The following is a 17,470-nucleotide window of genomic DNA, read 5'->3' as shown; positions in this document are numbered from 1 at the left end:
CCAGCCCCGGGCAGAGCCCTTCCCCTGCCCTGTCCCCACTGCCCAGGGAGGGCTGTGGGGATTTCTCCCTGCCCGCACCATCGTGCCGGGTCACAGGGCACAGCCTGCCTGTGATGGAGACCTTGCCTGTGAGATCTCTGCTGTTCTCTACCCTCATATTTCCTTCTGACAGAAGCTTTTCTGGGTGACTGCTCTGCTGATGCTGCCTGGGTAACAGCTGAGCTCTTTGCTGGTAAATTATGGCACATCAGTCAGAGCTGAGGCTGGCACCAAGCTGAAACCTCCCGAGCTGTGCCAAGCCTGGGCACTGCCAGGGCCTCTGCCTTGGTGTGGGGGTATGAGGTGAACCATGCCCACAGCCTCATGTTCCTCTCTTGGAGTGGCGGAATGCTGTGACCCATCAGAAACAGCCCTTGGACCCCTGGGTATTACCCCAGTCATTGATTGAGGGAAATCCTGGAGTCAGAGGCAAGGGGGAGAAACCCTCATGGTATGTCTGTGGGACATCCCTTTTGTCTTGTCCCAACCCCAGAGAGGACAGATGCCTGTGGAGTAGGAAGGCAGCAGGAATGAGCAGGACTCTGGGAGCCACATGTGGCTGCTTCCTGCACCTGTAGAGGCCCGGCTGGGGGCCAGCCCATGTGTGATGAGCTGCCACATTTCAACCCTGAGGCTGGGGGGGTGAGGGAGCTGACGTGGGGGCCAGGAAAGCAAGGGATGAGAAGAGGCCGGAGCAATGTACAAATCCCTTTATTTTATTAGTTCGTCAAAGACTAGTTCGAGCAGGATGGTCACAGCATGTCTGTGGGGCCCCGAGCTGCCCGCCACCTCCCGGGAGGGCCCTGGTGAGCGGCTGGGGGCCGTGGCTGAAGAAGCACAGGGAGGGGGAGAACGGTGTGGCAAGAGACGGGCCGGGATGAGGGTGTGCCCCTGCCTCCCCCCGTTGGGGTGCAAGCAGCGGCTCCTGGGACATCCCAGGGCACTTGCCCAGGGATCCCTTCCCAGGCCTGGGGACGCACGTGTCCAGCATCAGGTGAGGGCAGCCGGGTACTCCCAGCCCAGGACTGGCTCGGCAGCCCTCGGCCCCGCGCTGGCTTTATTGCAGGAGGCAGAGTGGGGGTCCCAGCAGCACGGCGAGGGGCGCCGCGGGTGGCCCCCGGGGACAGTGGGGACTCGGGGGTGGGAGTCTGAGCAGCGGACACGAGGACGCATGGAGCGACGGGGCACACCCTGGCACAGAGACACTAATGCGAGAACGGGGGCCAGCGGGGCCAAGACACAGACGAGCGAGCGGCGGGGACGGGGGGACGAGGCAGGGGGGCCCCTGCCCCGCGCGTGCCTTTGTACACGGTTGGCGGAGCGCGGCGCCCGCTCCTCCCGGTGCTGAAGTATTGCAGTCTAACTGATATGGCTTTAACTATGGGGCCAGAGATGCGGGGAGGGGGGTCCCCTCCAACCCCCCGATGCAGGGGCACACCGGGCAGCCCCGGGGGACCCCCGTGCCCGACGATCGGGGATGGGGGAGCTGCGGGCAGGGCGCCTGGCTTTGTGCTTTGGGCTTGGCCCAGGGCAGGAGGGGGCAGGGGGATGGCAGTGTTGGGGACGGGGACAGGCGAGCAGACGCCTGCTGGGGTCCCCTGGGAGAACAGAAGGGGCAGGGCAGGGGGCACGAGGAGCCACCCCGGGGGAGCCGGTAGGGCCTAGCCTGCCGCGAGGTTACATCAGTGCATTTGGTCCCGGTTCGCCCTGTCCGGCCAGGGCTGCTCCCCTTTGGCGTGGTGGGGGGGCCCTGCCTGGACGGGACGGGGCGGGCTTTTGGTCTGGTTGGGGGACAGGGCAGGAGGGGATGGGAGGGGGTGTGGGGACCCCCTCTCCGGGGCCGAGGGAACTGATGGAGGAGTTGTAGGAGAGAGGGCGCCCGTGCCCCAGCACCCTATGGCAGGGTTGACGGTGCCGTTACTTCTTGAACATATCCTGCAGTGGGCCGGGCAGGTACTTGAGGACGGTGTCCAGGATGCTCTCCTCCTCCTCCTCTTCCTCGTCCCCACAGCCTGCCGGGATCGCCTTCTTGGGGCGCGTCAGGCTGCCCTCACACGGCTGCTCCAGAGCAGCTTTCTCCTCTGCTTCCTTCTCCTCCTTCTTCTTCAGCCCGTACTGAGAGGACACAGGCTCTCAGCAGGGCAGGCAGTGGGCACTGCCTGCGCTGTGCCCCGTGCCCATCGCCACCGACTTGGGCCACCCTCCTCCCGGCCATGCCGGCTCCCTGTCCCAGCCCCACCCCGGCTGCCACAGGCAGGGGCGGGCACAGGGGAGGTGTGTGCCCACCTTGTCACGGATCTGCTGCCGGACTTTCTCCCGCTCCGCTTCCATGCGGGCGTGCTTGGCTTTCCGTTCCTCCTCCTGCTGGCGCAGGGCCTCCTGCCTCTCCTCCTCCTTCTTCTGCGCGTCGGGGTCCTTCTCCTCCTCGCCCCCCAGCATCTTCCCCATGTCCTTGGTGGCCCCTGTGCATAACGAGACCCTTTGTTGGTCTTCAAGGGTGCTGCAGCCTGGTGCTGCTGCCAAAGCCTCTGCAGCAGCAGGGAGGGCAAGAAGACCCCTGGCAAGGAGGACGTGGGACATCCCCAGGGCCACCTGTGTCGAAGCGGGCTGCAGGCACGCTCGGGAGGCAGTGGGGATGGGGAGTGCCACAGGCTGGCTGTTCTGCCCTAGTTCAGTGTCAGCTGGGGGAGATGCCAGCAGCTCCTTCAGTACCCAGGGGATCTGCAGGGGAATCCCACTTCGTGGAGGAAGAGGCAGGATTCCCCAGGCAGCCGCTGACGGCACTGGAAATGGGAAACCTGGAGGGGTCCAGCAGCAGCTCCCCACTGCCGGTGGCTCTCTGTGTGACTCTGTCCCCTTGCCATGTCCCTCCCACTGTGCTACTGGGGTGCTGGGCCAGCATTGCTCTGGCAGAGGGGACTGTTGAGGGGGGAACAGCTCCCACTCACCGCCCAGCGCTTGCTTCATGACGAAGTCCATGGTGCCGGTGTGTGCGTGTGGCTAGGCCAGTGCCCAGCGCTCATCCACCGCTGTCCGGGCTTGCTGACCTGGGCCACCTGTGCAGGCAGAGAAGGACAGGACATTCTAAGGTTCTCTGCTGCCCAGGCTGAGGGATGGAATGATCTCTGGGGCTGCACTTTGCACCCTCTGCATCCTCAGCACAAATGCTTTCCAGGATGGGCAGAGGGAGGTTCTGGGGTCTGCAGACAGAGAGTGACTGTGCCTGCTCCACTCAGCCCCCTCCCTACATCCCTTCTGGCCTTGAGGACCTGTGGAGGCACCAAGGCAGGCACTCCAGAGGGGTGTTCCACCTCAGCTCTGCCCTTGGTGTGGCACCAGGAACCCTGGTGTGCTGCTTGGGGGCTGGTGGGATGGGGACCCACCATGCCACCATGCACTGTGTGCCCCTGCTTTGCAGGAGGGGGTGACAGACCTTGTCTGGGGGTGCCAGCGTGGCACGGCCAGACCCGGGGTGCTGTGTGTGCGTGTGTGTCTACGGCAGTGCGAGTGCTCTGCAGAGGGATGGGGAAGAGCCTGTTGGCGGGCTGCGGCAGTGCTTGGGGGCTGCAGGGGTTGCAGGCAGCAGCCTGTGACTGTGTGTGTGATCCATGCGGGTGCTGCGGGTGGGTGACACCGTGCAGGGGCACTGCCTGTGCAGGACGGAGCGGGTGCGCACGCTGCGTGTGAGCTCTGCGTGCAGGCTGTGTTTGCTCCAGAGGTGTGTTTGCGGGTGCCTGCTGGCTGTGTTTGCATGCGGGGTGCGTGCACACACGTGTGTGCATAAGTTTGTGGGGCTGCAGATCGCGTGTGCCCCCGTGATGTGCGGGTTTGCAGCCTGCGTGCAAGCTTTGAGCGTGTGCGGGTTTTGGGGTCTGCGGGCTCTGCGGATGTGTGTGCACGCAGGGTTGTGGGCTGTGTCTGTGTGCTGGGTGTTTGTTCTGCGGGTGTGCGTGTGTTTGCACACTCGGGGGGTGCTGCAGGATGTGTTAGTGTGAGTGTGGGGGGATTGTGTGTGCAGGTCTGTGGGTTTGCAGGCTGCACAGGGGGCTGTGCACGCAAATTTGCAGACTGTGTCGCGTGTGTGTATGTGTGGGGGTGTTGCAGGCTGCTTGTGTGCTCCGTGTGTGTGTGCATGCGGGGGATTACAGGCAGAGGGTGTATGTGGGGGGGTGCCCGTGCCCCCCCACGTGCCCCGTGTGAGTGGGGTGCTGCAGGCTGTGCTTGGAGCCTGGGGGTGCAGTTTGCAGCGTGTGTGTTTGTGTGTGTACGTGCCCGGTGGGTGCCGCAGCCCAGTGGGTACCCCCACCCCGGCTCCCCAGAACCCCACTGGGGCTGGAAGCGCTGCACGAGCTGTGACCCCGGGAAGTTTGGTGCTGCCAGCCCCGGGGACCCCGCGACAACGCGGGGGTCTCCTCTGGGCAGTATAGTGCTGAGCCCTGGGACTGCAGTGGGGGCTTGGGGGGCACCGGGGACGGGGGAACACCGGAGAACACAGGGACACGGGGGCCGTAGGCAAGGTGCAAGGATCATGGGGAGCACCGGAGCACTGGGGTCGCGCCGCGGGGTGGGGGGGGGGCTCGTAGCGATAGCGGGGTACCTGGGGGACATCGGGAGGTGCAGGGCGGCGCAGGGGGAACAGAGCAAACGGGGGGAACACCGGCAGGCACCGGGATACCGGGGCCACACGGGCTGCAGAGACGCAGGAGACACGGGGGGGCGCCGGGAAGGCGGGGGACAGCGGGGACACGGGACATAGCGGACACCCAGCATGCGGGGGACACCGGGACCGCAGCGGGGTGCGGGACCCGGGGGGCGCGCCGCCGTGGAGGGGGAGGGGGGAAGGGGCGCAGGCACAAGGACGACGAGGGGGGAACCCGGGTCGGGGGACACGCACCGGGGCCGCAGGGGACACCAGGGAGGAGGGAGAACGCGGGGACACGGGGAAGGCGGGACCGCGCGGGGGGCGAGGGTCGCGCCGGGGACGCGGTGCCGCGGGGACCCCTCTCCCCCCACCCCATCCCGGTGTCTGCGGCGCGGGGCCCCGCCCGCCGCCCGGGGCCGCCCGGTGCCGCAGCGGCGGCGCTGTCCCTTCAGCACCGGCACTCACCGGCTCCGCCGCCGCTCGCCGCTGCCGCCGCTCCGCCCCGCCCCGCCCCGCCGCGGCCCGGCCCCCTCCCGCCCCCGGCGGCACGCGTGGGCCCGCCCGGAGCGACACCCCCCGCCACCGCGCGGACCGGCCCCCGCGGGGGCGGCGGGATGAGGGACCCCTCCCGGGAAACGCCGCACGACCCCCGGGAAACGTCTCGGGGAGCCCCGCACCGCTGGCCAGGGTGCGGACGGGGCCCCCTCGGACAGCACCCCGCGCTCCCGCAGCGGAGGGACGGGGCAAGCGCCTCCTGCGCGGGGTTAATGATTCACCGCCGCGGCAATTAGCGGGCGAAACGAGGCAATAATCAGCCGGAGGTGTCCCCCCGTCCCGCAACCCCCGGCTCCTTCACTCGAGCCCCCGACCCCCAGCTCCCCGGCCCTCCTCTGCAGCGATGCGGGGCGGCTGCGGGAGTTTAATTAAAGTCCCTGATAAATCATGTCACCCTCCCTCCCCCTTCCGCCAAGAGCTGCCGCTCGGGGGCCCTAGCTTTGGATTTTTGGTGCTGTTCCCCCCGCGGAGCTCCCAGAGCAGGTTTGGGGTGCTCAGAGAGGGGATGCCCGAGGGGGTCTACGGTGGCATCGAAGATATGATGCCCACGGAGCTCAGAACCCCCTTCAGCGAAGGGTTCCCGGGCAGGAAATGGGGTGCACCACCCCGCCTGGCCCCCCTGCACCTGCCCGAAGGGAGGTGGGCTCCTGCAGCCCCTCCTGTGTTCCTCCCCTGCAGTGCGGGACTGGACTCCCCGGCTCCTTTGTCCCGATGCATAGGGACGGTGTGTGCTCCTCAGAATGGCAGCCGGTGCCTCCTGATTAATTAATCCGGCTCTGGGATCTTAGAGACAAGATGAGCCCTGTGCGAATCACATTAGTGGTACTTGGAGCCGGGCTTTGGGATAGCTGGTGTTTAAGAGTGAGGCTCTGGACTAGCAGCCTGCGGGGGCCCAGAAGGGTGCTGGAGAGGGTCTGGGTTCGGGGTCCTTTCAGGGATGTCCCCCCCTAAACGTGGAAGGCTGCAGGGAGCTGGGACAGGCTGCAGCTGCCCCCAAAAGCCCCTTGGGGTGGGCTGTGGAGATGCTGCCAGTGCTGCTGGGGCTGCTGCGGGAAGGCTGGGGATGATGCAGGATGTGGGGACATCTCGCAGCCAGGGGGGCCAAAACTGGCTTGCAAGTGCCACCTCCACAGAGATGCACGGACAGATCTGTGTGCGCACCCGCTGCCAGCTCCAGCTTCAACGCACCGGCTCCCCCGGACAACTCTCAGCACAGGGACAGCACATCAGAGACTTGTCCCTCTTGTTCACCCGCTCTCACTGCTCCAGAAACACCCCCTGGCACAATCCATCTCCACCAGCCCCGAGCCCTCAGCCTGGCATTGACCAACTCCTTTTTCCACATCCAAGGCAAAAAAGCCTCCTGCCCTCGTGCCCAGCACCGCTCTGCCTGCTGGCAGCTGGTGGGACGGGCATGTGGGCGGCAAGACAGGCCTGTGCTTGGCCCGTCCGTCTGTCCGTCCGTCCGTCCGTCCGTCCTGCGGCAGCCCTGCTCCGGGCGTTGACGTCAGCGCTCCCGGCAGCCGGGCGGTGGGCGGGCGGCACCGCTCCTATTGTATTAAAAATAATACAGCGGAGCACAAATTCATTACAGATAAGTGTGACAGCCAGGAGGAATTAACGAGCCCGTCTCTCAGCGCCTGACAAACGCCTCCTTTTGTTCCTGGGATGGGTCCTTGAGTCTTTCAATCTTTGGAGATGCCTCGGCTCATTAAGCACATCCTCCTCCAGTAGATCCCAGTGTGCCAGAGAGGACTGCTCCCAGTATCAGCTGGGGCCAAACTGGCAGGGACATCCCTTGTGCCAATGCCCAGTGCTAAGTCAGGCTTGCCTTTCTTGGGAGTCAGGGGCCTGGAGTACTGTCCCCAAGCACTGTCCCCACGTGGGGTGTGGGGTGGCCAGGGGGAGGTGGGCGAAGCAGCCCCCGTCCCTGCTGCTGCGGGAAGCACGAGGCTCGTGTGAGCTGAGGCCACCCGCCCCAGAGCTCCAGCTGCCAGTGCCGGCAGTGCATCCACAGCTGCTGGGCTGGTGGGCACCCTGCTCTGCCCTGCTGGCCAGGTTCCCATGGGAAGAGCAGCCAGCAGCCCTGGGCATTGCCTCCTGCCCTGCACACCCCTGCTGTGGGACAGAGATGGATCCAGGGGAGCCCCACAGTCCCAGAGCTGAGCTAGCTCCGGCTGGTGTTTGGGGGATGCTCCTGGTGCTTGTGCCCAGTGCGGGCACTCCTTTGGGCCCAGCTGTTCCTTGGCATCATCCTGGGCAGTGTCACCTGCTGGGTGGCTGCCTGGAGCTGCTGGGGGAGGCAGGAAGGGAAGGGATGTGGAGAGGTGTGAGGGGCTGGGTAACAGCACCGTAGCCAAATGGAGGAGGAAGCTCTGAGCACCGCCAAGCCCTGCAAGTCGCCTCTGTGGAGTTAGCACAGGTGCCAGGGCCCCAGCAGTTCCGTGCTCCGCTCCATGCTGGCGCCCAGGGAGGGAACGGGGCTGGCTGGTGCCACCACGTCGGCCACAGCATCTGCTGTCAGCAATGCCTGAGTGGCACCTGCCTGCTGGCATCGTCCCCATTGTCCCCTGACAGCCAGATGGGGACCCTGCAAGGTCACAGCCTCTGTGGGCCCTTGCAAAGCTCCCAGGCAGAGGGAATACCTGCACCCATCCCTGCAGCACTGCCAGCCTAGCCTGCTGTCACCCATTAGCCCTGGGCAGTTATTTCGCTTATTCACCCCACAACATCTTTGCAGAAAATAATTATTGGTCCTTCTCATTGCACCGAGGGATTAAAAGTGGTTAACTCCATTTCCAAAGGCTTTGTTATGTTGGTTTTCCCTCAGCTGCTGCACAAGGCGATTTCCACAGTGCCACTTAGGCAGCTTTTATCAGGTTGTCTTCTGGAGGTAATTGGGTTTTTCAGGAGCCTGTTTAAAATTCGTAACCCAGCCTCTTAAACAAAACAAAAACAGCAGCGGGGAGAAGAGGAAGAGGCAGCACAAAACATGCAGCAGCTGCAGCCTCTGAAGAGCAGCTCTGGTCCCTTGGGGCTGGCACCCGGCAGGGGCAGGGACAGGGACAGGCAACAGCCGTGCTGTGGGATCAGTCTGCAGACAGCCCCTCCAGCTCCGCGGCTGAGCACAGACTGCTCAGGGACAGGGGGGACCCGGCGTCACTCCCTCATGCTGTGCTCAGGGCGAGGAGAGTCTGTGCTGCTCAGAGCCACCCACATCCAGTCCCTGGGGACGCCGGGGCCACCACTCTGCCCCCGCAGCAAGTCACAGACCCCCCCAGCACACGTGAGAGACCCCAGCACCCACTCAGCTGTTATCACACCCATGGCAGACACGGGGTGCGAATGTGGTCTCACTGTTTGCTCAGCACTCACCAGGAGCCTTGGGGCTGGTGGGGAGGGAGGTGGGCTCATGCCATAGCTTGACCCCCGCTCCACCATGAAGCTCCCAGCTGTGGCAGCAGCGCGGTGGCAGGGCCCCCTGACCTCACCAGAGAGGGACAGAGCAAATGGGCAAAAACCACCCTTATGGGGTAACTTCTGCTAGCCCCAAGCCCTGAAGGTCTCCCTGGCTCTGGGCTTTGCTGGCTGGCTTGAAGGGGGATCCTGCTGCCCACCCTGTGCACCCCTGCAGCCAGAGGGGCTCTGGACAGACACTGTGGCTGCTGCTGCTCCCCTGCATCACGACACGGGTCCATCTGCATTACTGCCCATCTGCATTGCTGCCACAGCCCTGTCACTGTCACTCTGGCTGAGCTGCCTGCCCTCTCCTCGTTGGACACGGGGTGCGTTGGGCACCTCCAGCTCATCCCTGCCCCTCTCCGTGCCGCGGGGTGCAGTGTGGTTTGGGGAGCCAGTGGGTGGCAGGGAGCTGCCACAGCAGATGGTCGGTGGGGCCGGATCACGGATCTGCACGCCACGAGGGCTGTCCCCGGGGGGGTCATTCACAGGAGCCGGCTGAGCGGGCGCCTGTGGGCCCCGTCACGCACCTGCTGGTCCCAGCCGCGCCTGGAGCCGGCAGGCTGCGGCTGACTGACGGAGGGATGGGCTGAGGAGAGGACTGAGCCCGTGGCTTCCAGCTGTTCCCAGCATGGCGGCGTCCCAGGAGGACAGCAGAGAGAGAGGGGTGCTCCCAGTGCTGCTCAGCCCTCCAGAGCTCCCCAAAATTGCCATCTACGCCTACATCTGGGTCACACAGTGATGCAGGGGATGAATCTCCCAGCGAGACCTCCCAAGGGGACAGGGACCCAGCTCCAGGCTCCAGCTAAGAAGACTCCAGAGTGGCTGGGATGTCAGCCACGGTGTGACCGAGCACCTTGGCTTTGCCACCGCTGCTCTGTGTCCTGTGATGTGGAGCTCTGCTCACCCGGCACCGGTCTCAGAGCCACACAGAACCCCAAGGAGTCCACATGAGCGCTGGGGCACGCTGGGATGGACCTGTGAGTGCCAGGGGGACCCTGCTGGAATGACTTTGCCACTTGAATGCTGCAGTGGTGACTCCTGATCCCCGCAGCTCCTGACTCCCAGCGTGTGTCCGGTGCCTCTGTGCCGTGCATTATTAAACAGAGGCACTGCAGCCCCTCGCTGTTTATCCTGGTGTGGCTGTGTGGGGACAGGCTGTGGTGGCTTGCTGCAGACTCAGCTGCCAGATTAAAGCTCACTGCAGGTCTGGCCAGCACCCCAAACAGGTTTATGACCCCTGGCCTTACTCACCTGGCCGCTTCCAAGCCCCCATCCTGTATAGGATGGATCCCACCTCCCTGAGGAATAGACACTGCGTTCACCTTGGTGCTCTCACCTGGGCTGCGCTGCCCTGCCCACGCAGCAGGTACAGCATTTCCATCCCCATTGCCTCTACAAGGGCACACTGGCGCCGAGTCCACCCCATCAATATTTATGGCAGGCACGCACACCCGCGCAGCTCTGCAGGGGCCGGTGCGGAGCCGAGCTGGGCGCCGCACACCAGACACTGCTTGGGAAGCACACAAAAGCCCCCTGAGCCCCTGTGCTGCCTCTCCAGCGCCTCACCCTGCGCACACATGGATTTTCATCCTTGCCACACTGACAGGGCCCGTGCAGGCACCAGTGACTGAGGTGGTCAGGACTGTGTGGGTAGTGGATGCACAAGGATCATCTCCTGGCTCTGTGTCAGCATGGGATTTGGGCACCCACTCCCCACAGAAAGGCTCAAAGTGGTTATACCCACCCTCATTTCACTGACAGGAAAAAGACATGAAGGACAAGGGTGTGACCGGCTCGAGGCTGGGCATCCAGGTCACAGCAGAGCAATGGCAGCCCCCACCTGTCCCCTCTCCAGCCAAAACACCCTAAAAAATGAGACCCTTGGCACTGCTCCCCCCATGAGGTTCAGCCTCATGCTGATAGAGTGCTGCTTTTGCAATGATCCTGAAGGCTCTTTGGGGCACCTGAGTTGAGGACAGAGACTGGGGTGCTTTGACCCCTCTCTGTACTACCAGTGCTGGGGAGTGGGAGGAAGTGAAGAGCGGGGATGCTTGACCCAAACTCCCAGCCTGGTTCTGGGAGAGCATCTGCCTTCTGTGGGGGAAGGGCTCATTGCATCCCGTGAGAGGGGTGATTTGGGAGCCCAGAATGCCCCATGGCCTGGACAACAGAGCTGGGTAAGGGGAAGGGGAATACCCTGATGGCAGCAGATGGCTGCATGGTGGGGGGCTCCATGGCAGCGTGCCGGGGGACATCTGGGTGCTGGGCTCAGGCCAAGCTGCAGCTCGGTGGGAGCAGGATGAGCCTCAGCTGCCCTGGCTGGGGAGGTGGGGACACCAAGGAGCAGCTGGGATGGGTGTGGGGCTTGCTGCTCAACCCAGCTGAGACTTCCCCCAGCCTGCCTGTGCTCGGGGTTTGGGTTTCTGCTGTGGTGTGATGCTGGACAGGCACCGTGCTGCTCCAAGAGCTGCTGGGGCTTGGGCCAGAAAATTCATTCTTGGCTGCTTTCAGAGGGGTTTGGCTCGTACCTTTCCCATCTGGGGGCTTTCAAATGGAAAAAAAAAAAAAAAAGAAGAAGAAAGGAAAAAAACCCCTGGCCCTGTGCCACCTCCACAGTCACCATCACTTGCCATGGTCTCCAGGTGGGACCGTGCCCAGCATTTGCCAAGAGCCTGAGCTGGTCCTCACTCCCACGGCCTCTGCCTGGTCGTGAGCTGCTTCAGGTGCCACTTGCCTGCATCAAAGTGTCACCAAGATGAGACCCCCCCATCTTGGGTGACCTGACTGGCTCCACTGAGGCAGCCCCAGGTGGTACCTCTGATCCTCCCCATCCGTCCCATGGCTGTGCTGTGCCCCCCATACCACGGGGAGTGAAATGGCCCCCCAGCCCCCCAAGAGCCACAGCGCTGCCTACCTTGGTGTGTGCAGCACCAGGAGTCTGCTGCTTCAGCACCTAACGCAGGGGGACAAGGACCTCGTGGGGGTGGCTGGGCATCGCAGGGAGAGCAGGGCCTGCAGAGACACCGACAGCGAGAGCATGAGTGCCGTGGAGAGGCCACAGCACCCGGTGGCATAGAGAAAGTGGAACCACTTGATGGGGGGCAGACAGAGCACACCATTCCTTGCTGCCCTCTCCTCCACCTGGGTGGGTCTGTGTGCTCCCTGCATCCCGATCTCCAAGGATGGGAGCAACCTGCTGCCCAGAGCCACCATCTCCCTGCAGGTGGGAGCCCAGCAGGGCGTGCAGAGGGTGAAAGGCTGCAGGAGGTGGCAGCTCATCAGAGTCTTTGGTCCTCTCCTGGATCAGGGGTACCTACTCTGCTGCTGGCAGAGGGCTCCTGGCCATCTCTGCAGGTACCTGGCAGTTCAGATGCCTTCATTAAAAATTTAGAGGGCTCTCAACTCTTCAAGGGTTTTAAAATTTCACATTAGCTCTGCCTTCTTTAGGTTGCACATGATGAATTTCTTCTTTGGAGAACATAATGGCAAGTTAAAACAAGCCACCAGACAAAAGTCCTTGCTCAGACTCAGCAACTGGAGGAAGCCTGATGTTGCTTTGGGCTCCCCACTCCTGCTGGACCTCAGGAAACTTCTGTCTGAGGATCTCATCCCTCCTCAAATGTCCTTGAAATCCCCCTGTGATGCTTGGGGAGATGCAGGGGGATGCTGGCCTGGGCAGGGGCTGTGCAGGGTACCTGGGTACCAGGGTTCTGGGTGCCACGCTGGCAGTTTCTGGGGTGGGCTGTCCCTGTGGTGTGGCTCATGTCACTGTGACATCTGTCATGATTTCTCCTCTGCAACTCGAGGAGCAGGTTCCTGGGGAAGTGACAAATTTATCCTGACTTCAAGCAAAGGCTTTTCCTCCACCCTAGGGAAGGAGGGAGGCTTTGGCAAATTGGAGATAAATAAATGACCCAGGGGAGTCAGGGGAAACACAGGCAAACACCGACGCTGTGCAGGAGCAGGGGCTGGGGTGGATGGAGCCTGCATTTTTAAAAGCTTTACAGAGCAGGGCTGCCTCATTTCAGCCCTGGGAGCAGGAGACACTGACAGCCCCTGGGAACAGGGTTTGGGGAGGTTGGTCCCAGTGGGACCTCCGAGGAGACCCCAGAATGGTGACTGGTGCCCTGGGAAATGCAGTGCTGAGAGCTCAGCCTGGAAAGGGCTCAGCAGCAGCGTGAAGGTGACCTTTGCTGGGGACAACCACTGCCTCCTTTGGGAGGTGAGAAGGCTCTGGAACAGGGTGAGATGGGCTGCAGAGAGCTGCAGGGATGTGCTCCTGGGGGCGTCTGCTTTCCAGACAGCGCCGTGCCAAGGAGACAGCTGGGCTGGGACAGAATCAGATTGGCTCTGCTGGCCATGGCCTGGGGTGCAGATCAGCAGAGATTTATTTGCTGAAACCCCAGAGGGTGGGAAGAGCAGGAACACCCTGCCCAGGCAGCTGAGAGAATGCAGAGATCCCTGAGGGGTGCTGCTCCCATCCCTACAGGGTATTTTTTATTTCAGCCAGACCAAAGAGGTTTTTTATGTCCTTTGCAATAGGCAGAACCTGCCAGTACCATGAAGATGCATCTCACCTGGGCAGCTGCACCAGCTCAGTCTGTCTGTCTGTCCAGGCAGCCAGACACCTACCACAGCCAAGGCAGAGGACAGGGAACAGCAGAGCAGGGTGATGGTGCCAGAACACCCCCAGCTCCAGGGACAGCAGTGTCCCCAGGTGCTGGCAGGGATGTTTTGATCCAGTCTGGACATAAGACACAGTATCCAGGGAAAACTTAATGGTTGAGATGAGACATTAGTGAGTCCACAGCTCTTCTGCTTTGTCACATCCAGCTCTCAGCACACTGTGTGAATAGCTGAGTTTGTCCAAATGTCTGAGAGGAGGGGAGGCTGGGGAAGGAGGAGGGTGAGCAGTGAGGTGCATGGGCTGAGAAACTCAGGGCACATCTCAAAGCACTTTCCTGCCTAAGGGAGATGCTCCTGGGACCTGCCTTGGGTCTGGCAGCAGTTTCCTGTCTGGGCAGCAGGTGAGAAGGAGGGTTCAGAGTCACAGTGTTTGGGGAAAGCACTGCTTGTGCCATGCCACACTGGGCAGCCCCCAGAGGCATTCCCCAGTTGAGGTCTGTACCTGAGCTGACCTGCCTTGCCTTCAAAAAGCAGAGATCCTCAGCCTCAAACATCTCAATACCTCTTGCACAATTTCTCCTGCCTCAGACTGGGTCACACCATTGTGGGGCTCTGGGATTTGACTGAGATAAGCAATATTTCTGAGCCTCTGGTGACTGTCACAGAGGGGCTGGTGACACCAGTTAGGGACGGATGGACCTGCTGGTCGGGCTGCGTGCAGGAGGAGCAGGGTAGTGCAGAACAACACAGCAAAGGTGACAGTGGCTCCTGGGCACAGCCTGGAGAGCCCACAGCTGGACAAGGGAGATGGTCTGGGTCTCTTCAGGCAGGAAGGCTCCGTGGGACCAGGAGAGGCAGAGGGGAAAGCTCCTGGGACGAGCGAGCAGAGAGCGCTCAGGCGAGAGCAGCCCGCAGGAGCACAGCTTGTTTACCCTGGCTGAGCAGGCCTGATTGCTCTCTATAAATACACCCGGAGAATAAACACCGGGGAGGGAGAAGGATCATTTAAACTCCAGGATGATGCTGGCATAAGAACAAATGGGAAGGCCTGGCCAGGAACACAGAGGCTGTGGGCAAGAGCAGAGATCCTCTGGCCATGGGGAAGATCTTCTGGGTCCAGCCCTGGCTGCTGGGGAAGTGTGTGATGCCCAAGGGCTTGGGCTTAGTGCCAGTGGGAGAGGCAGCAGCCTGGGCTGCAGTGACCATGCTCTCCTGCCATACCAGACCTCCAGAGCTCCAGGCCACAGGGGAACATTGGTGCCCAGGGGTAGGAATGGAGATGTGCCATACTGCCAGTGATCACTGCCTCTTCCCCAGGACTGGACCTCTGCTGGGACTTCTCATCTCCAGAGCATAAACCAGGCTGGGCAACTCAACACAGCTCCTCTTGGCTCCTGATATGGGCCTGGTGGGCTTTGCCTGGCAGCAGCCTCTGCAGAAACCCAGGGAAGAGCCAAGGTGTGAACCACAATCATCCTCCAGTGCTGTGAGGTGTTCTGAGCTCTGTCTGCTCAGGGTCATTTCAATACTAATGTCATCAAGCAAGGCAATCGAAGAAACAAACACTCGGCCCACAGCCAAGTGAGACTTTGAGACATTTTTCTGTGCCAGTTTGTCTCAGCTGAGCCGTCTCCAGTTTCCCCAGGAGGGTGAGGGTAAGACACTGTGAACAGTGCTACTGGATGGGGACTGAGCTCCTTTGTTTCCATACTGGAGCCTGTCCTGCCAACCCTCGGGGTCCTGCAGCTTCTGAGGCACAAGGGCAGGTTTGGCAGGGAGGACACTTTTCTGCTCCCTGAGCCCAGCCCATCCTTCCTCATCCTCGATTTGTCAAACCCAGCACCTCAGCTTGACTCAAATCACTCCGGTTCCTTCACCAGCCCTGGCCAGCAGCTGGTGGAGCCTGACTACGGAGCCTGGCTGGTTGCAGGGAGAAGCCCTGAGCCCTGAGCCCTGTTCTGAGCGACGGTGCCAGCCCTGCTTCTCTGCTCTGACTCACCACACTGCCAGCCTCGGGCAGTGGCTGCCCGGTCACGCTCGTGCCATGCGGGTGGCACTGCCACCGCGTGCTGCCAAGGCCTGGATCACGGCAGCCACCTGCCCGTGTGCTGCAGCCGTGGTGCTGGGGACACGGCGGGGAGAGGGGCTGGAGTGTGGGGCTTAGGAGGTGCCTTGTAGGGACAGTGCAGAGGGGAGAGGGGATGAATCCCAGGGGACTGGGAACGGTGAAGCTGGAATGCTCCACGAGTGGTTGGACTTAGCCGTGGAGAGCAGGGTGGAGGAGGGAGCCCCTGATGGGGAGGCATGGGAAGAGTCCGGCAGGCACCGGAGATCCCCACGGCAGAAAGGAGCGCGGAGCCTCCCGGCTGCGGGCAGGGGGTGACGGCGGGATCAGGTCTCATCCTCTCCCTGCCCACAGCCCCGCTCTGCGGAGCCCCCGCGCAGGGCATGGCCAGGCACAGAAGGTCTGGAGCGGGTATCCAAAGCCCGGTCCGGGGCTGACAGCTCTTCTCCTGCCATCCCCTGCACACCAGCGTGTCCCCCCTCCCCAGACCTGCGGGTGGGCAGCCCGGGGTCGCGCCGCTCAGCTCGGCATCCTGCACCCGCACCCCGCATCACCTGCACGGTTCCCCGCATCCCGCATCACCTGCGTCCTTCCCCGCATCCCGCCCCGCATGCCGCATCCCGCCGCTCCGCGGCCGCCGCCCCGTTATATAAGCCGGCGGCCCCGGGAGGCTCGGCGGGCCGATCCCCGCGCCCGTGCCCGGCCCCCCCGGGCTCTGCGGCACGGCGGGCCCGGCACGGCCCGGCCCGGTCCCGCACCCACCTGGCTGGCTGGCTCGGCGCGGCTCCGGTGCGCCCCGTCCGCCCCCGGCGCGGAGAAGGAGCCGCCGCCGGAAGGGAGGCGGGAGCCGTAGCGGCACAGGGGGGGCCCGGTGCTGGCTCCCCCTCCGCCGCACGGCCTCCCGGGCGGGGCCGCCTCCGTGCCCGCCTCCGGACCGCCCCTCGCCCCGGGCTGCAGCCCCCGGCCCAGCCTTCCGCCCCGGTACCGGGCGGGTTCCCTCCGGTACCCGGTAATTGCTCCTCCAGTACCGAGATGCTCTTCCCCCGCTATTCACCCATCCGCCCCTGCAACCCGGCTGTGCCCCCCTCACCCCGCATCACCCCCGGTACGTGGCGTCCCTCCCAGTACCGCTTGTGCCTACAGCTGCACCCCCAGTGCCATGACAGCCACCCCCGGTACGTAACTGTGTCTTCCAGTACCCCATTTCTTGGCCACCCGTTTCTCCAGTACCCAGCAATTCCCCCCACTCCCCAGCCATCCCTCTGGACCCCCCGGATCTGTCTGTTTCCCCCCATCCAGCAATTCCTTCTAATATTTGCTCTCTCCGCACAGGCCCCGGTGCTTCTCTGCCCCCTGAGTTGGTGATTCCTCTCCCATGGCACTGCCAACCCCTCCAGAGGAGGGGTCTCTAGACAGGGCACCTCTGGGTGTCTCAGGTGCCAGGAGTGCTCCCCAGATCAGAGATCCCTGTAGCATAGAGGCCTTGCCCAGGTTCTCTCGCAGGGTGTCCTGAGGATGGGGATGATGAAGAGCCGTGAGCCCGCTGGAGCCTGCAGGGCTCACAGAAAAGCCAGGAGGGAGCAGAGGAGGTGGAGAGGCTGGAGCAGGGGATGCTCTGGGAGCTGCCGAGCTCCATGGGATGGGGATATGGGCAGGCTGGCCACGTGCTGCTGCATGGGGTAGGGAACAGCAGGAGGAGGGAGTGTGAGAAATGCAAGCCTCTTGGCTTTAAGAAGCCAAAACTCTGTTTCAGGGATTGGTGCAGAGCATGGTCAAGAGGACTGTAAGATCCCCACTGGCCTGAGAGGCTGGAACTCATTCCCCCCCTGCCCAGTCCCTCTCCACAGGCTGCTCCCTCGTGTTCCTGGTAGGCAGCTGAGGCCCTTTCCCCCCCTACGTTTTGTTTTGGGTTTGTGGATGCTCAAAACAGCTCCCACCAAGCCCTGGAGATGCTCTGGAGTTGTTGCTTTCTGGGGTGGGCTCCTTGCATTGCAACTTGTCTTTGCAATCTGTTTGGCCTCTGGGATCTCTGATCGTTCTCCGAACAAGGGGGTGTCCTGTCTCTACCTCCTGACGAGGGG

At 63.0% G+C, this 17,470-nt stretch overlaps 1 protein-coding gene across 3 annotated transcripts; it reads right to left on the bottom strand.

Moving 5' to 3' along the window:
• Positions 1–734: 734 nt before the first annotated feature.
• Positions 735–16,285, bottom strand: CPLX2 (complexin 2). Of its 3 annotated transcripts, none has more exons than XM_068206100.1 (4): positions 16,159–16,285; positions 2,988–3,098; positions 2,326–2,501; positions 735–2,154 (listed from the first exon to the last, which is right to left on the bottom strand). In XM_068206100.1, the coding sequence occupies exons 2-4, from the start codon at positions 3,016–3,018 to the stop codon at positions 1,957–1,959; spliced, it is 405 nt and encodes a 134-aa protein (XP_068062201.1). In that variant the 5' UTR covers positions 3,019–3,098; positions 16,159–16,285; the 3' UTR covers positions 735–1,956. The 3 variants fall into 3 exon arrangements, with proteins under 3 accessions (XP_068062201.1, XP_068062199.1, XP_068062200.1); XM_068206098.1 differs by lacking the exon at positions 16,159–16,285 and adding an exon at positions 11,613–11,716 and having other exon boundaries at positions 2,988–3,095; XM_068206099.1 differs by lacking the exon at positions 16,159–16,285 and adding an exon at positions 5,147–5,195 and having other exon boundaries at positions 2,988–3,095.
• Between the last annotated feature and the right edge of the window lie 1,185 nt (positions 16,286–17,470).

Source organism: Anomalospiza imberbis, chromosome 15 (assembly GCF_031753505.1).
Source record: "Anomalospiza imberbis isolate Cuckoo-Finch-1a 21T00152 chromosome 15, ASM3175350v1, whole genome shotgun sequence".
Taxonomy (NCBI): Eukaryota; Metazoa; Chordata; class Aves; order Passeriformes; family Viduidae; genus Anomalospiza; species Anomalospiza imberbis.
This window is presented reverse-complemented; position numbering and strand designations above follow the sequence as displayed.

Excerpts from the sequence above, each read along its gene's own strand:
- CPLX2 (XM_068206100.1), bottom strand. The coding sequence starts at position 3,018 with ATGGACTTCGTCATGAAGCAAGCGCTGGGCG. Across the intron at positions 2,502-2,987 it reads CATGAAGCAAGCGCTGGGCG|GGGCCACCAAGGACATGGGG; the intron begins GTGAGTGGGAGC and ends CGTTATGCACAG. Across the intron at positions 2,155-2,325 it reads GGCAGCAGATCCGTGACAAG|TACGGGCTGAAGAAGAAGGA; the intron begins GTGGGCACACAC and ends GTGTCCTCTCAG.